Source organism: Mycteria americana, chromosome 7 (genome assembly GCF_035582795.1).
Source record: "Mycteria americana isolate JAX WOST 10 ecotype Jacksonville Zoo and Gardens chromosome 7, USCA_MyAme_1.0, whole genome shotgun sequence".
Taxonomy (NCBI): domain Eukaryota; kingdom Metazoa; phylum Chordata; class Aves; order Ciconiiformes; family Ciconiidae; genus Mycteria; species Mycteria americana.
The window spans coordinates 63,579,812-63,596,042 of record NC_134371.1 but is presented as its reverse complement, the minus strand read 5'-3'; the positions used below and the strand labels follow the sequence as shown (position 1 = coordinate 63,596,042).

General features: G+C 41.3%; 2 protein-coding genes across 2 annotated transcripts; both read left to right on the top strand.

Moving 5' to 3' along the window:
* The first annotated feature begins 5,664 nt into the window (after window positions 1-5,664).
* MAGOH (mago homolog, exon junction complex subunit) lies at window positions 5,665-7,717 on the top strand. The gene is made up of 5 exons (XM_075508790.1): window positions 5,665-5,813; window positions 5,968-6,026; window positions 6,260-6,370; window positions 6,669-6,751; window positions 7,448-7,717. Exons 1-5 carry the CDS (start codon window positions 5,726-5,728, stop codon window positions 7,545-7,547), a joined length of 441 nt encoding a protein of 146 aa, XP_075364905.1. The 5' UTR covers window positions 5,665-5,725; the 3' UTR covers window positions 7,548-7,717.
* A 946-nt stretch (window positions 7,718-8,663) lies between these two features.
* On the top strand, window positions 8,664-16,228 carry CZIB (CXXC motif containing zinc binding protein). The gene is made up of 8 exons (XM_075508789.1): window positions 8,664-8,953; window positions 9,065-9,148; window positions 9,775-9,831; window positions 10,600-10,681; window positions 11,175-11,206; window positions 11,654-11,731; window positions 15,060-15,125; window positions 15,961-16,228. Exons 1-8 carry the CDS (start codon window positions 8,948-8,950, stop codon window positions 16,036-16,038), a joined length of 483 nt encoding a protein of 160 aa, XP_075364904.1. The 5' UTR covers window positions 8,664-8,947; the 3' UTR covers window positions 16,039-16,228.
* Window positions 16,229-16,231: the final 3 nt, after the last annotated feature.

Below are 16,231 nucleotides of genomic sequence, written 5' to 3'. Positions count from 1 at the left end.
TTTTTAACCAAGTGGATAAAACTTATCCATATCGCAATTTCAAGATACAAAATGGGATGTCTTTTCTAAAGAGCATTATTACAATGCATAGCTTAGTACTAACATAGAAACCCACAGGCAGTTTGTCTCTAATTGCCACAACGGACTGCTGACTCAGCTATATTTTGATACTAATTACCTTTCACACAATGCAGAGGCATAGAAATTAACATTCTTCAAAACTAGAATAGAATTCTCATCCTAGCAACTAAAGAATTAACACAGGTATAACAGGGATCTATGTGCAAAGTCAAGATCCACACCATAGAACACATTAAATGCTATCAAATACATTTTAAAGAAACATTCTATGATTATTAACTTCCAAAGATTATGTTGTCTTAATTTAGTCAGTGAAAGTAGTTTCTTTGATAAGGGAATCAATAAGAATTAAAGCCTCTGTAGATACAAGGAAAAGCAATTGCATAAAATTCTTCATCTTTAGAACATAGTTTCACAACTTACAGACATGAAAAATACCAGAAAAGAACCTGACTTATTTGGAATCTGTGAAAAAAAATCTGTCACCCAATTCTTCAAAGTGTTCAATGTTTCTAGTGAAGAGGAAAAAAAGGCAGAAATACAACTATTTCAATGGCATACGCAGGTTTTCAGAAAAATACAAACAATTCATAAATCTTGCCACCTTAAAACTAAGTTAAATTAGGGATCCAAAGTAGGTTGATTTATTAGAGCTTTCTGCCAGCTTTTACTGACACGAGAAAAAAACCAAACAAATAGAAATATTCAGAGCATGTTTATCTGATTTCTCCCGTTTTTCCTAGTCCCATAGATAAACTGCTCCCCATAGGTCAGAAGTGAAAAAATCACGTAAATTTTGCTCTTCTTAAAACAACAAAAAAAACCAAAAAACCTTACAAACCAGTATCAGTAACAAGATTTGATATGCACATTGTTATATTACAGTCCTTCTATCGTATCTAAAATAATAATGCTAAAAATGTGTATTTATAGAGGTACTTTCTTCAGAGACAGAATAATTACTGTTTGTACATTATTTTAAGCAGAATGAAAAGAACTACAATCCACACATTTCAGTCTTTCACAAATACAACCTTAAGCCAATGCATTCAAGCCTAGCATGCCTTTTGATTATAAAGGTGTCAAGATAACCCAAACAGCACTGTGGTAGCAATACACTATCTATTGTAATGCCACCAAACATGACATTCATTTTAAGAAGAAAAAAAAAGTAATACACACACAGCAAAAAACATTTTTATCTCCCCCATAATATGCATTCATTCTAAAATATGATAAAATTAGCATACAGAACTCAAAGACAGTTTACACCTCCCAGATGAATTTAAATGCAGGTTCTCAGGATAACTCATATTCCAGTTTGCCCTTCCTTCCAACACAGTCATTTAAACAACAATGCATTAAGCACTGATATTCCTGAAAAGGCTTATAAAACAACTTAGACAATTACAGTAGAGTCATTTTCTCACCAAAAACCTCTCTGAAGTAAAACTAGACAGTACTTCAGAGGAACATACAAAGTTTATACTTGGTATTACCTTTAGATTGGACAACCAAATTCATGTAATAAGCAGGGTAATAGTTCTGCCAAAAATCCTTCAATCTGGTATAAATATGAACGTTACTTTTTTTAGGCTCATGTTTTAATTTCTTTGCACCACCTGTAAGGGTTAAGAAAGCAAGTGGTTAGCTATTTCTGTATCAGTAGGACTCCTACTGAAGGGCCAACTTGTAGATACTTTATAGAATGGAAATTCATAAAGAATGAAGAATGCAACTGTGAATATTCAAGCCCAAAGATACAAAAAATAATGAATCCTTTTTCACATTTATACAGCTACTACCAAGGGTCTGCCCAAACCCCGGAAACTATGGCCAAGAAATCAGTAATTTTTAACCACCTATTTTAATTATAAACAGCCCTTTGTGATTCCAAAAGAACACTCTTTTCTTGAATGAATACATTTTGGATACTATCTATAGCCAATTATATTGTGAGAGGACTGGAGAAAAACTCAAAGATTTTACCAGAAAGGTGCCGTAAGTGACAGAATGATAGACAGGTAGGTTTATTGTGATGGGAAAGATATGGGGACCTTTGATTCAATAGCCCAAGCTACTAAGCCCAGCAGGACAGGCATGACTTTGTCCCACTCATTTAGACAGTAATCACCCCAGAAAACTTTCTCATCAGATGCCCAGGTCTGGCAAGGCTTCCTAGTGGTAGTTCCCATGAGTTTGCATCAGAGGGCTTTGCTAGCTGGTACTCTGTTAGTTTTAAAGAATTAGAACTGTATTAAGTGATCAGTTTCAAGACAGTATTCCTAGAAAAGGACAATACTATTTAAACAAAGATTCACACCATACTTGGCGTGGCATTGAAAGTGCTTCTTACTGGATAGACAGAACAGCAATGAACCGCATCAACTTCCCGTAAGTGCTAGAAGTGGACCAACAGTAACAGAATAAGGCAATGTAACCACATTAGATCCTTTTTACATGGAAAAACTCAGGAAGAAGAAATGGAATAGAAAGACATTTAAATGTTTGATCCTTAAATGCTGTGAGAGACTGCAACTCCAATTTACTTTTAACAGGAAAAAAGGACTCCCAACATTTCCTGCCAAACACTGAGCCTCTTCTTATGCATACACTTAGGACTAGCACGTAGAACAGGCTAAGGACTAACTTTTTTTAATTCACACAATTTGAGGTCTTTCTTACCATAACTGCTCTAGTGGGAATATGGCAGCCAAAGAGACTGAACGTTAGGAAGCTGTAAACCAGAGGAGTCTATGAGGCTTACAGAAAGTAATTTAGTGAGTGTAGTACGTGAATGTCTTTCACATGTGCCAGTCACTTAACCATGAAAAGCTAAACTGAAGTAAACTAGACATAAATCCAGGCAAGGTGCATATACTAACTTCCTCATGCAAGCCAGCTTTCCATTACAGTTCTGAATTTGCCTCCTAGCATCTCAGCTGTGAACAGAAAAGACTCGTGTATGTTCTGAAGTCAAATATATCTTCCAGTCAAACCCGGCCAGACTTAATATTTCCAGTATTCCTAACCATAATGTAAATGCAAGAAGAAAAGTGATTTAACATTTATTTTTAAATTTACACTCTTAAACTTCTCTTCATAGAGTGAAACTTCAGAAAAACCCTTTACAGTTTCTTTAGTGAACATCTTTAACCTAATGTTATTTCAGTTCGCCAAACTTCTGTCGTGTTTCATTAACACCTTCTGAGGTGCTTCTGTGGCGTTTGCTTCAAAATGAACCATAATTCTGATTTTCTAATAGAAAAAACTCTAACTTCAAAAGATGTACTCACTTTTGTAATGACATCTGGCAGAACTCTGAAGACGTTGTTCTGTTAACTTCTAACTACAGGTAAGGATTAAGTTTATTCTGAGTAAACACAGTACAACATAGCATGTCACATGCCACACCATACAGAACAACCAAGCTACAATACAAATGCAATGAGTACTGCCATATTAGACGTAAGAAAAAGTGCTCTACATCATTTAGCCGAGTTGTACATATTTAGTTTTAAATCTTTATTCATAAATAGATTTCTCCAGACTACTCATCATTGTCCCTCAATATCCTCCAATTCCCTTGGGAAAAGAATGTAAGAAAAGCTGGGTAACCTAGGCAGAGGAGAAGGAGCTTGACCTACTACCACACAGTGAAGCACACTAGGAGTCCATTATCTGTTCAAGAGTGAGCCTTAAATATTTCACCTCCCTCTACCTATCTTTTTATTTTCTTCTCTCACTCTTGGTGAGTCTATAATAAATTATTCTTTATTTTGTGTGTGCCCAGTGAATAATGTCTTTAGGTCCAAGCAATAGTAATTTAAGTTAAACAAGACAAAGATGCAATTTCTTTGCTCCATTATTTTACTCCAATGAAGTCCTAAAATATATCCAAAATAGCTATTTAACATTAATTTATGACTGCCCAGATTTAAACATTAATATTTTTCCAGAAAAGTACTGTATTGCCTCTCACTGCAATAATTTATGTTAAAAGAATTCAACAAGCAATCCCAGCCTTTTTTTTTTCGGTTTTTGACTGTACTAGTGAAAGCTTAGAGCTCCTACATAGTCAGAAGAGGAAGCTAGATCACAAAACATACAGGGCTCCTGAAAAACAAACTACAGCCAAATCTGACCTATCAATGGGGGGTTTAGTCAGTTTATGTATGAATTATGTCCAGATGTGGACACCTAGGGCTTTCCTCCACGCATAATTAACTGATATCAAAAGGTTTATTTGATATTTACACAATACCATACCAAACACTATGTTATTTCCATGGACAGATTAGATCTGGAAGCAGTTCAGCTATTCCTACTCAGTTCATAATAGCAAATATTGCCAGACTTAATCTTGCTGTAACTCTAAAGTAAGCAGAGTGAGCTTCATTAGCCGTGCACTAACTGCCTACACCTGGGATGTGACGCAGCACCACCTAAATGAAATCAAGTTCATCAGTGTAAAATCCATTTTCAGTACTACCACAGTACAAAATGTCCTCCCCCATTCAGTGCCCTCAATAAAAAGTGTCCTTTCTAGTGATCAGCACAAGAGATACCCTATTTCTAAATTTGTCTTTCAGAAGGGAATATTTTACAAAAGGGCATGTCTCTGGCTATTTCCTTTCTCTTGGCAGTTCCCTAAAGAGCAAAAACGTAGATATTGCCACCAGTCCATTTACTCTCAAACTTCAGGCCACCATTGAGGAGGCTTATTCAACAAACCAGTACCAGTGAGAAGGAGGCACAGGGGTACACTGGCTGCGTGGGGGCCAAACCCAGCCCAGGGACAGCTCGGCTGGGTTACTGACTTGATCTGAGGGAAGCACAAACTGCTTCGAATTCTAACACTAAATGTTAATGTCTGGACTCATAATAAAGTGCTAGCTGCACCTCGTTTTTCTTTTTTTACTACTATGTCTAAATATTACAAGAAAGCCTTTATTAGTAACAAGTGAGTAATTCCGATTTTCCACCTAGAAAAAAACTGCAAGTTTTAAGGCAAAGCATGCAGCGTGCCCTTTCACTGACTGAACTGGATGGTCCTGACTGACAAACCAATACGTGCGTGTGGACTTCAGCCCGTTCGGTGTTTCAGTGATGGTACCCAAGCCATCGCCACCACAACTGCGGTGTGGGGAAAGTGGATGCGATAATCAAGCACCAGTCTGACTTTTTTCTGTCAAACACTGCAAATATTACCACAAGAAAACAGCCTTGTGTCAGCTGCCAGGGCCCAGGGGGAGCCACCTGCCGAAGGCCCAAGCCTTTGCCCTGGGGAAGGCGGTCGTGAAGCGGCGCCCCTCACCTGTGCCGCTCCGTGTCTCTAGGGGACTCGGCGATGTCCGGGCCACCCTGCTTGAGTCCTGGCCGAGGCCCTGCCCTTCTCCCGCCGCGGGGGCCGCCTCCCGCAGCGGACAGAGGGGGCGGGAGCCCAGCCCCGCCCTGACGGGCCCGGCTGCAGCCACTGACGCCCGCCAGGGGGCGGCCGAACCGCCGCCGTTGCTGCTCCGGCTCGCAGCCGTCGGTGCTGCCGGCCAATCGGAGTGGGGAGCACGCTCCGCCCCGCCCGCCCGCCCGCCGTGACGCGCTTCGTCCGCGCCGCTGCCGTGCATGCCGGGGCGGCGGCGGGACCATGGCGAGCGACTTCTACCTCCGCTACTACGTGGGGCACAAGGGCAAGTTCGGCCACGAGTTCCTCGAGTTCGAGTTCCGGCCCGACGGTGAGGGGCGTGGCGGGACCGGGAGGGAGGGGGCGCGGCGGGACCCGTTCTCTCCGCTTCTGGGAGGATGCGGAGCCGGGCCGGGGGCCGCCGCCGAGCGGGGCCGCCTAGCGCTGCCCCGGCGGGGGTTTAACGTCCGTCCTGTCTTCGCCAGGGAAGCTGCGCTACGCCAACAACAGCAACTACAAGAACGACGTCATGATCCGAAAGGAGGTAAGCGAGAGGCGGCGGGGAGCCGGCGGGTTCCTCACGCTGCGGCGCCGGCCCGCTGCCGGGTGGAGGTGGAGGTGGGCGCCTGTGCCGGCCCGCGCCTGCCTGGAGCGGGTGCTGCGTCGGGAATCAGCAAAGCAAAGCGCTGGTGTGGCGGTGTGTGCAAGTAGGGTAACCGCGGCAGCGCGCTGGGTCACGCTTGGGGTTGTTTTTTCATGTTGGAATGTTGTTTGTAGGCTTACGTGCATAAGAGCGTGATGGAGGAGCTGAAGAGAATAATCGACGACAGTGAAATCACGAAAGAAGATGATGCTCTCTGGCCTCCTCCTGACAGAGTTGGTCGACAGGTTGGTGGACAGTGTCTTTTCTAATTGCTGCTTTAATTTTTATGTCTTGGCTCGTTAGAAACGTAGCTGAACTTTTTCTTCAAGTCAGTATTGCTTCTAGCCACGAGGGAAACATACTATTTTAAAACCTGAGCAGCACCCAAACAGCAATTGAGTTGTGAGAGTTAATGATTCACAGACCTGCTGCATCAATAGCTTTATAATAAAAATGGAAACGCCATCATCTCAGTACTTAAGTATTTCTGTAACTAAGACCATAAAGCAGTAGTTTGAGTTCCTATAATCTTTTATTTTTCAGGAGCTCGAAATAGTAATCGGTGATGAGCACATCTCCTTTACCACGTCAAAAATCGGTTCGCTCATTGATGTAAACCAATCCAAGTATGTACTCTGCTTTTTTATGTTACTGTTGTTTTTGCATAACAATCTGTCGTAGCACTTGCTGATGACTAGGTACTTGTATTTTATATTGTTTCAAAGTACAAATCGGTTCCTGGGGGCACAAGTACCTGTGCTCCAGCGTAACATACCAAACGCTTTTAGACTGTGGCATTACGCGCTGTATTTTCAAACTCACTGAGCAGGTAACCTGACTGCAGGAACCCCTGTTAGGCATGTTCAGAGTCTGAACCAAACTGTCATTGGCCCGTCCACACCAACGTCTCTGGGAGAACCAAGATTTCTGTATTTTACCTAAGCTGAAAAGACTGAGTATCATGGTTTTTTAAATCTAAAGTAATGTTACTACTTGCTTTCATTATAAAAATGCACTGCTTTCATTATAAAAATGCACGCAAACTTGGAGTGTTTGCGTGTATATAAAAATGCGGAGCAATATAAAAATTGCATGCATATAAAAATGCACGCAAACTTAAAACACGTAAACTTGGAGTACAGAATGTTTTACCAATCAATGTAGAATGAAACAAGTCTGTTAATGTCTAAGATGACCTCTGAAAAGTCTCCCTATAGGCTTTGTTGGTTTTTTAATAGGTTAGTTCTATAAACTGCTCTCTTAGAACATCAATCTAATCTAATCTAGCCTTTTTTTCCCCTTCCTTCTGTTGTGCACCACAGGGATCCAGAAGGCTTGAGGGTGTTCTACTACCTGGTCCAGGACCTTAAATGTCTAGTCTTCAGTCTTATTGGACTACACTTCAAGATTAAGCCAATTTAAATCAAACAAACTGAAGTTTGTATTGCAGTATCGGGGTGGGTGGGGGGAGGGCGGCGGGAAGGAATGCTGTTTCAATTCCTTGCTGTTTCTGGCCTGGAGCTTTTATGTATGTTAGAATGTTTTTTTTACAAACTGTCAGTGACTGTCTTAATAAAATGGTGAGATCTGTATTTTTAATTTATAAGTTCTGGTGAGAAACTGACTTCCTAAGGACTTCCTGACTTCCTTCCTTCTTTTATCATGGTATGTTCAGGGTATGTTACTTCACTTGTATCACACAAAGTTGTATTTCACTTCTGTATCTATGCAGCAGTAGAAAATGGAATTAAGTCTGGCTCTGTGAAATGAAACTTTTGCCAGCTGTCAAGATAAACTTTTGTAACTATCCCGAGTTGGATATTCTGTTGGCCAGCTCAAATACGTGAAACAACTGAAGCCCTGACTCTGCACATGATAACTGGTTATAGCAAAGGTTATAACAAGCTGCTGCTGTGATTAACCGTTTGCCTTCAGAGCAGAACTAGACAACAGGCCACCTGGGAGCCATCCACGATCCTCACTGATACTCCCATCCTTTAGAAAAACGGAAATTAAAAGCAGTGTAGAATATATTTAGTTTAAGTTCTAGACTAGCAGATCTGTTGTGCAGAATTGATTAAGAGACTTAGAGGACCAAACATGTCTCAACTTCGAAGTGGTAATTTTTGTAAAGCACTGTGGGAGACCCCCACAGTCGTCTGAGGTTCCCCACAGGCTCCGAGGGTGTTCCCTACGGCAGCTCTGCCAAACTGCGCCCTTACTGTCTCTAGCACCTCTTTCTGTTTTTCCTAAATCAGTAGCCACTGCGATTAAAAAAAGATTGTGGTTAAATGACTTTTTAAAAGGTAAAAACATCTAACCCCTATCACCTCTGCCACCACCTCCCACTTTCCCTCCTCTCGCCACAGGCACCCTCTCCCTGGGCATCCTCTGCCTTTCCCGCCAGCACCCTCCTTCTGCACACCCCCCCCCCTTCTGCTTTCATCCCCTAAACCGGCCGCCCCGCTCCCCGGGGCCCTGCCGGCCGCGCCTCCCGCCCGGGGCCGCTCCGGCGGACGGCGGAGCGGTGACGGGCCGCGCCGGCGGGCGCCATCTTAGCCGAGGGCAGCTTCGGCCTCACGTCGGCTTCACCCCGGCAGAGAGCACCGGGAGGCGGCCGCCAGCTTGGCTGAGGGCACCAACGCAACGCGGTGGAGGGTGGAGGAAAAAAAAAAAACCAAACTCCACAGGACTAAAAACACGCAGGAGCGGCTTGAAACCCGCAGCTGCTCCCGCGAGAGGCGGGACGGGGTTGAGGGGGGCCGTCAGGGGAGTTCCGATAGTGCAGCGGCCCCGTGAGCTGCCGCGCAGCCTGCGAGGCCATGGGGGTAGGTAGGAGCCGCGGCCGGGCCCAAATGAAGCGGGCCGAACTGAGCAGAACTGAGCTGAGCTGAGCTGAGCTGAGCTGACGGCCTCTCTCGCTGCCTCTTGCCTTGCAGAGGATCGGGCTGCAGCTGCGCGCCACGCTGGAGAACATCACCCGCCTGCGGGCCGAGGGGGAGGACTTCCGCTGGTACCTCAAGGTGCGGCGGGCGGGGGCGGCCTCGGGGTCTTCGGGAGCAGGGGAAGGCCGTTCTCGGCGTTAAGAACCCGTTGGGCTGTCCAGCGGGGCACCTGGCGATGGAGGCCTGTGGTGTTCAATGTCACATCACTCAGCTTAAAAAGCGATGTCGTTTTTTCCATACAGTGCAAGCAGGCTGCTATGGGAGCAACCAATGTGATGGTATAAGTATATAGACATGTATGCGTTAGTACATACGTGACATTACACGTTAGTTTGCAGTAATGGAAAGTCTTAAGTTCAAGTGTTGGTCAGTGCTTCCGTTGGTGAGGTAATCCAATATCCATTGGCAGGTAACCCAGGCAAATGGCGAGATGCGCTATTCCTATCTTTTATTTCGTGACGGTGCTTTGTAACACATTTTCCATCCAACGCACAAAGGACAGACCCTCTGCGGTGGGTGTACCTGCCAGGTGAAGTCAGCTAATGGGCCTACCGGGATAGACAGCACCTCATACCTGCCTCCGGCTCCTCTCAGCTGTGAAACAGTGGGGTTTGTGACTCTGGGGGGCTCACATCAGCTCCTTCAGCTTTTTAATCCCTGATTATTGACAGCTTTAAATTCTCTGATTTATGTTTATTTTTCAGCTGAAATGTGGGAACTGTGGTGAAGTTTCTGAAAAATGGCAGTATCTGCGACTGATGGTATGTTTCCCTGTTGTAATCTGCATCAGAACAAAAATGAGAAAACAAACCCGCCTCTTACATGCAAGGGATATTAGCGTCAGGGATATGATTACTTGCACTTTAGATTAGATAGTATTTTAATAGCTATATGCATTCAGGAAATGCCGTCATATTCCATATTAAAAAAATATTTTGGAAACTGTTAATTGAAATATGCCTTTGGAATGGTGACTGTTGGTGACAAAGTATTTACGTTTGCTTTGAAAAGCTGCCTTTCTGTAAAAATACCATTTGAAAACAAATTTTGAGGTGATATGAGAATAAGGTTGTGCCTGTAGCATATTTCTCTGATGCTGATGGAATCTTTTTGGAGAAGTTAGGTAATTCAAGGTGAGTTAAGCATGCTAAATTAACATTTGGAAACTGAAAAGGCAGGATAAAATTTGGCAGGGATAAAAGAAGGTTCTGTTCTTAGGAATAATCATCCCTCTTTGCTGCATACTACTGAATGGTAAAAATATATTTTGAGGAATTAATGGAACATGCCTATATGGACAAGACATAACTATGCATTATTCACTATTTTAAGTCTAGAAAAGAATTATTCTTTGATAATCACAGCCTTCTGAATTACAGATCTCTCTAGTTTAAAAAAAGCCTTCTCGTTGCAGTATTTTTAAGAAGTTAAAGACCATTGTTGTAAAAACTACTTTACCTTTGCAGAGGTTTCCAGTGGCTCAGCTAGAGTGCAGTTAAAAATGATGTCTCTGTTGTTATGGGTTTTAGGACAGTGCTCCCCTGAAAGGAGGCAGAGGACGCGCCACTATGGTGCAGAAATGCAAGCTGTGCTCCAGGGAGAACTCCATTGGTATGTGCTTAGAAATTTAAGAGGCAGCACCCATTTTACACTTTTTCTCCTAAGTTTATTTTTTAGTCCCAATTTTTGCTTGGCACTGTTTGTAAAGAGCATTCACCAGGGATTTTTTTTCCTTGTACACTGGTCCTTGAGTTCACAACAGGTACATTCTTGTCATCATGCTCATGAAGGAGACAGCAAGGCCTCCTGGTGAGTTCAGGTTTCTGCATGAACGAAACTCGTATCTGTAATGTCATTTTACAAAAGCATGCAATTTTTTTTTGCATTGGTAGGGTAACAAAATGGTATAATGTAAACTTCTCAGGAGAAGTGAGAAAAATTGAATTCTACCTTTTGAGGGCCAACTGCAAGAACCACTTGGGTATTTTGTTTCTTTTACTTGGTATAAGGAAATTTCTTCGAAAGAAGAAGCTGGTGCTTGGTTTGTGCTGAATAAAACTGAAGACTCACTTTTACACTTCTGATTGATTATTTTCTTTTTTAGATATTTTAAGTCAGACAATCAAACCTTATAACGTAAGTTTGTTTTCTCTTTTATATAATAAGTGAAAGATAAATAAGCATTAATAATATTTGGAGTTTTTGCTTTATCATCACATTCCTCTTTCAAGAACACAAAAAGCTGGTATTCTCCTCTGACAGAAAATTGTCTCTTGTAGGGTCCTGCACAGTCTCAAGTGTAGAATAATCTGTGATACGTTTCATAAGCAAAACAGAAAATTGTACCACTCAAATTATAGGCGATTATATAATGCCCATATTAATTTCCTTTTGAAGGCTTCCTTGTGGCAGATTAAGAAATTCTAGCTAATTACCACCTATTAAATGAGCCCTAGGATTTTGCTGTCACTCGGGACATCAGAGTTGATAGTACTGCCTTTAAAGCAATTCATTCCTAGACTAATGCTTGTCACTATCTTTCCCTATTAGATGAAAACTAATGGTATTCTGACTCAATTATAGGCTGAAGACAGCGAGAAATTCAAAACGATAGTGGAGTTTGAATGCCGAGGTCTGGAACCGGTTGACTTTCAGCCACAGGTGAGTTCTTATTCACGATTTGCTTCTGTTTTTAAGAGCCCTTTTATAGACTCTAGAGTGATAAAATACACACGATTTGAAATGGTACTGCTCTTCCTGGAACGTCCTAGACGCCCCCAGTTTTCCATCCTCTCCACAGTTCTTTCTTTTACTTCATTTGACCCCCCAAAAAACCCCTGCAAGCAGCTAACAACTCTGGTATTCTTTGTGCCAGTAAAATCTAAAATTAAACATGCCTTGGAGTTGTATTCAAATTGCCTTACAGGTGACTCAGCACTGCTCATTTGAATTCATTTGAAAGGCCTTCATTGCTCAGGTTATTGGAAAAGAGAGTCTTTCCCAAAGGGGAATTGCAAGAGTGCATAATTAGAGTGCCACATTCAGGAGAGCGCCACTTTGCTTCTTGGTATGTTATGGAGAGTAGATGAAGTTCAGGTTATGAAGAGTTTTCAGTGTATGGCCTCTAAAAAAAAAATCAAATTTTCTTTGAGATTTGACATCACCAAAGCCCTAGGAAATGAATATTGGCATTTTTCCATTTGAAACTTGATCAGACAAAGACTGAAGATCAACGGCAGTTAAAGACTCTTGCAAAGCACACCTCAAGGTTCAGAGTTAAAGGACTTCTTCAGGGCCAAGCCAGTCTTCAGTGATTCATTTGCTTGTGCATGGTCATGCCGTATGCAAGCTAACTCCCTACTATATTTAACCTGTTATTCCAGTTGGATTAGGTGTAAATAGATTGACAAATATAAACCTGTCTTATCCTTCCCTCTGACTGTGACACTATGCTAAGAAACAGACCAAAAAAGCTGATCCTACAAAGAATTTGGTATAAATAAAATCACTACTGTAGTGTGCTGCCAGAGGTCCTCTTTTATTTATTTATTTATATATTTAAGTGAAGCCTATCTTTTTGAGGAACAGAGTGGTTATCGGTTTATTCCTGTTTGAAAGCTTTGCAGCCAGACCTAAGAACTTGCACTTCAAGAAAAATCCATGAGAAGACCGCACAATGTAGGAGATGTTTATAGCTCTGCATCCTAGCTGTCAATTTTATTTTTATCTGCAGAACAAAGACTTCACAGCTGTAATAAAGCTTTTAATTTAATATTCTCAAAGTTTGGTCTGTGCACTCTATTGGAGAGTACACTTGAATCCCTGAGCAGATATTTCAGTGAATTTTCTGATGCCTAAATAAGTATATAGGCTCCTGCAGTCCCAAACAATTCTATAAACTGCTTTACATTTGACATGATCCAAACCAGCCTGACTTCTCCACAGCCTGAGATCTGGCTTTTGATTAGCACCAAACATAGCACATGGCCATAGCATTATTCTGTTTTCTTTGTATTTTTTGATAGACATAATACAACCATACCTGAAGTTAATTTAGAGTGGCTTAATGCTTGCATGTCTTATTTAAATTACAGTAGTTTTCTCAAAAAAATCATTTGAGTCTGATAAAGGAGAAAGTATCCTTTGATTCTCTGATATAAACCCTCTTTTCCTACCTAGTAGCAGCAACAAATTCAAACTAGGTACGTGTGTGTTCTAATAATGAGCAAGGACAATTTCCCCCCCCCAGTTACTTACCTTTCTTGTTTAATGTGCTTAAGTAGATACATCTACTGCAAATCTGATATATATTTGGTTTTACTTGAGGATAGTTCAGCTCCTTTCCTGTCTTTGTCCCTCAAGTGAATGCTTCAACTAAAAAATGGAGGTTTCTTTATAAAATTTCTCTTAAACCTTCTTAAGCTCTTTGCTTTCTGGCACAACCAATAGTTTCATTGGTAACAAAAGTGAGACAATTCACTGTGTTGTAAAGTCAATAGGCATTTTTGCTTTTTTGGTGCGTGTGTTTATGCTTTAGCTCTTGGTCCTTCGCCAGTCAGCAGAGAGCAGACAAGTCACTGAATGTCCCAGCTCCCTTCTGCAGAGATTAAACGAGTCTCTGCTCTGACGCCAAAGCTGTAAGAATGCAGGTCCCACTGAGTGTCTGGTACAGAAGCTTGTAATTCCAGTCACATGGCTTCTTTTTCCTTGGAGGGCTGGTGAATATCTCCAGGTGGCAAAAGCAGGACTTCTCTTATTTTTCTAGTGTTTGATCTATACTGCAGCTCTGCATTTTTGTCCCATGATGCTGATCTTCCTCTCTACCCCCAGCAGTTCCCTTGAGATGGGCTTCTGACAATTATATAAAGGCCATATTCACACTGTGCCTTGCAGATAGCTCTCCCATTGTTACGTCTGCCACACTCCGTGGTTTATTTAACTCCCAAGTGCTTAACCTTCCATTCAAATCCCAAAATATTTTAAAATCATGTGGCTTACTTCACACATTCTTACACAGTTAAATTTCTGACTGGCACTAGTGGGGATTTCTTTCAAAAAGGCAAGTGTAGATCCCTTGCAGAAAACCAGGAAGAAGCTACCTTTGCTTTTTAGCCATTTCTTAATAAAATTCTGTAGTTAGAAATGGCAATGTAAGAAACCTTCCTGTATGCTACAGAGGTGGCCAAGATTTTTAAGTTTACTTTTAAAACTAATAAAACTTAATTTACAGCTTGATAACTGTGAACCTGAAAACGAGAGCTGTTCCTGTAGAAGATAAAAAAGAACACCTGGTTCTTGTGCTATACCCCACTGATATGCTATTTCCTTCCTAGTGCTATCCTTTCCTTCACCTCTTTAAAAACAACAGTAACAACAGTGAAGAACTCTCCCCTTTGAAATGATTGTTTGGGTATACTGATCTGTTTATTTAGCCAGCTGATCCTCCTTTCACATAAAGCTTGCTAGTCACTTCTGTACCTAAATCCAGTACAGGCTGCTCCTTCTCTAGAGTGTCTTGGATTCTGATGATATTTAAGCCAAAACTATTAACTCTCTTCCACATATTCTTTCTACTGTTTTCTTGCAGTGTAAGGTTATTATGAAGCTATTTTAGACCTAATGCCTGTATGGATTCTGAACACAAATTAAGCTATTATTAGTTGGATGCTGCTACATAAACTTAGAAACTCAGATTTAACCTTATCTAGAATATTTGGAAATACCTTTTTGGCAGGAAAAATAGAGGAGCAGTGTTCTTTCATTTTACTCTGTGGTTGCTTAGATTGAATTTTCCCAATTCACAAACAGGGTCACAACTTTATACTGACCCTTAACCAGGAAAGAGCTTGACCATTCTTTCTACCTAATTTAAAAGAAATACAGTAAAGATTTGTGCTGAGTTACTTTCTTTAAACACATTTCAATGATCATATTTATTATTTTCTTGGTACAACTTATTCTTAAAAACTTACTGCAAATGTGTTTGCAGGCAGGGTTTGCTGCTGAAGGTGCAGAATCTGGCACACCTTTCAATGACATAAACTTGTTAGAAAAGGTATGTTGTCTTAGTTTCATTAGTAAATCTAATTATCTAGCTTGCTTTCCCTAAGTCACTAGTCCAAAATAAGTACCCTGCACATGCAAGACACTAGTTTTGCTCTTTCATGTAAGCACAGGAAGGTCATAGCTGGAGAGAGAAACTAAAATCAACTATGAACAACCAGCATTACTAACAGCATCATTTTAGAAGTACGCATTTGATAGCTTAGCAGCTGACAAACGTAGAAATGCAACTTCTTTTAAGTCACTCGGGAATTCCAGAGAGCAAACACCTGGAATACTAAATGGCTTGGGTTATTGAGAGTGGTGAACTGATTTTTCTAGGAAGATGCCTACACTTTTTCCTGTGCACAGAGATATTAAAAAGTAATATAAAGACACTGTCCTTCAAAGCTCAGGATAATGACTCCAGCATTGCAAATCTTCCTTGGCTGTCAGCAAGAATCTCAAGGTCAAATCTGTTCCCTGGTATCCTACTGGGCAGGGATCTGCTTGTCTGCTTACCCACCTGACTAAGGCATTGTAAATGATAGATAATCCTTTCATCTGCCGTGGTTGCTGTCTTGTCCATTACAGGCTGTGGACTACATATGAAAAAAAAAAAAATCATTGTTCAAACACTGAGACTGAAGCCCATTTAATTTCAGGTCAGTGCTCTTGCTTCTCTCAGATATCAGAACTTAGCTTAGTGACTGCACAGTGCTTTCCACAGAAGTCTAAGACCCAAACTTTGAGGAAGGCTTAGTTTCAGTTTGAATTCCAGGCTGTGTTTTAGACACTATTGCATTCTATCTTCTGTGACTAATACTGTGAAATCTTATTTCCTATAGGATTGGAATGACTATGATGAAAAAACAAAGGAATCTGTTGGAATCTATGAAGTTACCCATAAATTTGTAAAATGCTAAAGTTCATACCCCTAATTAATCTTGACACGCTTATTGATGAAGGAGCTGTAACCATCAGAGATGCAGTTTGCTCGGAGTTACTGTTCACATGGCTGTACTTCAGAAATAGAAACCTAAGTTGTACTTACTGTCCCCAGGACGTCCTAATAAAATATTTTCCACAGAGCATTTTTGAGATGGCCTCAGTATAAAC

Bases quoted from the DNA above. Each gene is read 5' to 3' on its own strand.
- MAGOH (XM_075508790.1), top strand. From the start codon at position 5,726: ATGGCGAGCGACTTCTACCTCCGCTACTACGTGGGGCACAAGGGCAAG. The intron at 5,814-5,967 runs GTGAGGGGCGTG...TGTCTTCGCCAG, and splicing joins GTTCGAGTTCCGGCCCGACG to GGAAGCTGCGCTACGCCAAC. The intron at 6,752-7,447 runs GTATGTACTCTG...TGTGCACCACAG, and splicing joins ATTGATGTAAACCAATCCAA to GGATCCAGAAGGCTTGAGGG.
- CZIB (XM_075508789.1), top strand. The intron at 9,149-9,774 runs GTGCGGCGGGCG...TTTATTTTTCAG, and splicing joins ACTTCCGCTGGTACCTCAAG to CTGAAATGTGGGAACTGTGG. The intron at 11,732-15,059 runs GTGAGTTCTTAT...ATGTGTTTGCAG, and splicing joins CGGTTGACTTTCAGCCACAG to GCAGGGTTTGCTGCTGAAGG.